Genomic DNA, 2500 nt, shown 5'->3' with positions numbered 1-2500 from the left:
TACAATGATCAGAGAACAGAGATCATCAGCTATAGTTTTCTGTTGTGATGTTTTTCCCTAACACATGCTTAGAGAACTGTGTCTCCTTCCTTATGTTTATTCAATCAACTTAGAGGTCACTGCACTGTGGAGTTAGTAAAAAATCAAACTATATCAGCCATGCTTATCCAGTTATGGTAATGCATCAATTGTAATTTTTATACATGTGTGCCGCTTTAGTACTGCATTTCCAGGAATTAATTTTCAGGCAGTTTCACACACAAGTTTAGAAATGTCTGCTAGTAGAGCTAGCTCTTGCAGCAGCTCCTGTTTTGATTCTTATAATCTTTATTTGCCAACTTAGTGATCTGAAAAAGTCACTTCCATGGTTCCTCTGGAAATGGACTGTGTTCAGTGGGCTTATGCAGTTAACACTTTTTTAATAACACTAAAGATTTCAAAATGCAAATGGACAGTCTCAATAGGAATGCGTCTATATTATTGTAGGTGTGCCACTATATTTTCTGTTTAAGGACTTCAGCTTTACACTTGGTATAATATACTGGCTGTCACTTATTATTTCATATATAGTTATACAACTCGTATTACTTTATCCATTTAGAAAATTATATTTTTAGCAAAAGAATGTATATAGTTGGAAGAGATGCTAGCAAGTTAAAAAGCATTTAATGGCTACGTGATACGCCTGCCAGCAGATTTTACAAATTTTTATAAATATATCTACAAAGCATAAAAATCTTGTTAAAGCACTTTTATTGCAAAGCAAAGCCCTATGACATATTTTTTTGAAGTTCCGTTAATGCAGTTAACAGTAACAGTTCACATTTTTACATGAATTTAACAGGAAAAGTAAATATTTTACCTTCTGCTAATCCCAATGTAAGGTAAGTAAACGAAGATTTTGATAAAATAAGGCCCATAAAAACAGCAGCAGAAAAACCTGTCACATAAAAAAGAAATTCACTAAGTCAGACCTCACGAGGGTGATTAAGTCATGCATTTTGCCTTATGCTTCATTTTGTGAAAACAGTAAATTTCAAAATAATTCTTGAATTTTGAAAAAATGTACAATATGCAGGCATTTTGTTGTTTGGTTGTCACCTTCTGTCCCATTCAAATTTGAAATTGAAAATTACATTCTGAAGTGAAACAATGCATCCATATTAAATGGTATGCTTGGCTCTACTATGACTGCTCGAGGCTACATCCCCAAAACACAACCGCTTAAGAAGAAGTACTTAAACCTTACAGCTCCTAAGTGCAGAAGTGCTTGAGACAAAAGTACTTACTGTTGCTTGGAAGCCATGTTGAATAAAAAAACAAATGCAGAAAAAAATGTTTGCAGGGGAAAGAATTATTCTACCTTTCATGTGGGGGTGATATATATATATATATATATATATATATATGTGTGTGTGTGTGTGTGTGTGTGTGCGCGCGCGCGTGCGCATGTGTTGAGTGTATATATATATATATATATATATATATATATATATATATATATATATATATATATACACCCCCACAGTCCCTGGTTTTAACTGACTACAGAAAGAAATATATTATTTGAAGTTTTTATGAATAAAATACATTTTATTTTAGAAGACTCTCTGTTAGAAAGCATTAAAAGAACGAAAATATAACATCCCATCTAAACTGGTTCATACCATTTTTGCAGAATATGTGGCAGTCAGAGTACTCTATAGGGCTGCATTTCTGCAACCCTGTACAGTACACTGAGTGCCATGTATTCCGCAAAAATGGTATGAACCAGTTCAGATGGGATGTGCTTCATTGCACTTCTCCTCAGGCCTCAATCACTTTGAGACTTTCTTGTGGTACTGAATATTAGAATTACACTGCCAGCACCTCAGCAATAAGTCTTATGAATATTTTAAGCAGGATGGTGCTGAGTTAAGTTTTACTTAAGTATGTGCTTGTCTTCCAAATATAAGGTAGATGAAACAGAAATAAAAGACTGCTTTCTCATAACCATCAACATCCTGAAGGCAGGATATTTAAATTGTGGGAATAGTCCTTCCCATTTCTAATATCATTGATTTTTACATGTGAGTGTGGATAGGGGCAGACAACACTGGAAGAGATGAAGAAAGGTTCACATATAATTCCATATCCAGATAGGCAGCATTGGGGAGAGATTAAGCTGCAGAAGCAGTTTAAAGAGAAGATGGTCTTCTTTTTTTTCAGGTATTAAATACTGACACATTTGGGTACCTACCAGTGTCATGGAGATATAGGTTGATACTGGGTACCTCAGGGTCAGTGGTGAGGCCATATGGATGCATATACAGTAATAAAGAATGTGGGCAGACAGGGTTAAGCTTAGCTTTAAAGAGATATTTTTTTTCTTCTTACTTTAAGGCTTATTAATGTGACCTCCTTTATTGCATATGACAAGAGGGCGTTGCCTGAGAACTGTAAACTATCTGATGAGACAGGGATCAGCAGGCAATCTAAGGTATTGATATTTTGTTGTGAG

General features: G+C 34.8%; 1 protein-coding gene across 1 annotated transcript in view; it reads right to left on the bottom strand.

The window, feature by feature from the left end:
- LOC122791434 overlaps positions 1–2500 on the bottom strand; it is a 523655-nt gene that overhangs the window by 315568 nt on the left and 205587 nt on the right. Inside the window, exon 6 of the mRNA XM_044059176.1 lies at positions 863–940. Coding sequence (XP_043915111.1) covers positions 863–940 — 78 coding nt within the window. The remainder of the gene's footprint in view (positions 1–862; positions 941–2500) is intronic.

The sequence above is a fragment of the Protopterus annectens genome, chromosome 17.part0 (genome assembly GCF_019279795.1).
Source record: "Protopterus annectens isolate FY-2018-M chromosome 17.part0, PAN1.0, whole genome shotgun sequence".
NCBI classification, from domain to species: Eukaryota; Metazoa; Chordata; order Ceratodontiformes; family Protopteridae; genus Protopterus; species Protopterus annectens.
The sequence above is the reverse complement of the archived record's forward strand: the minus strand, read 5'-3'. Positions and strand labels throughout refer to the sequence as shown.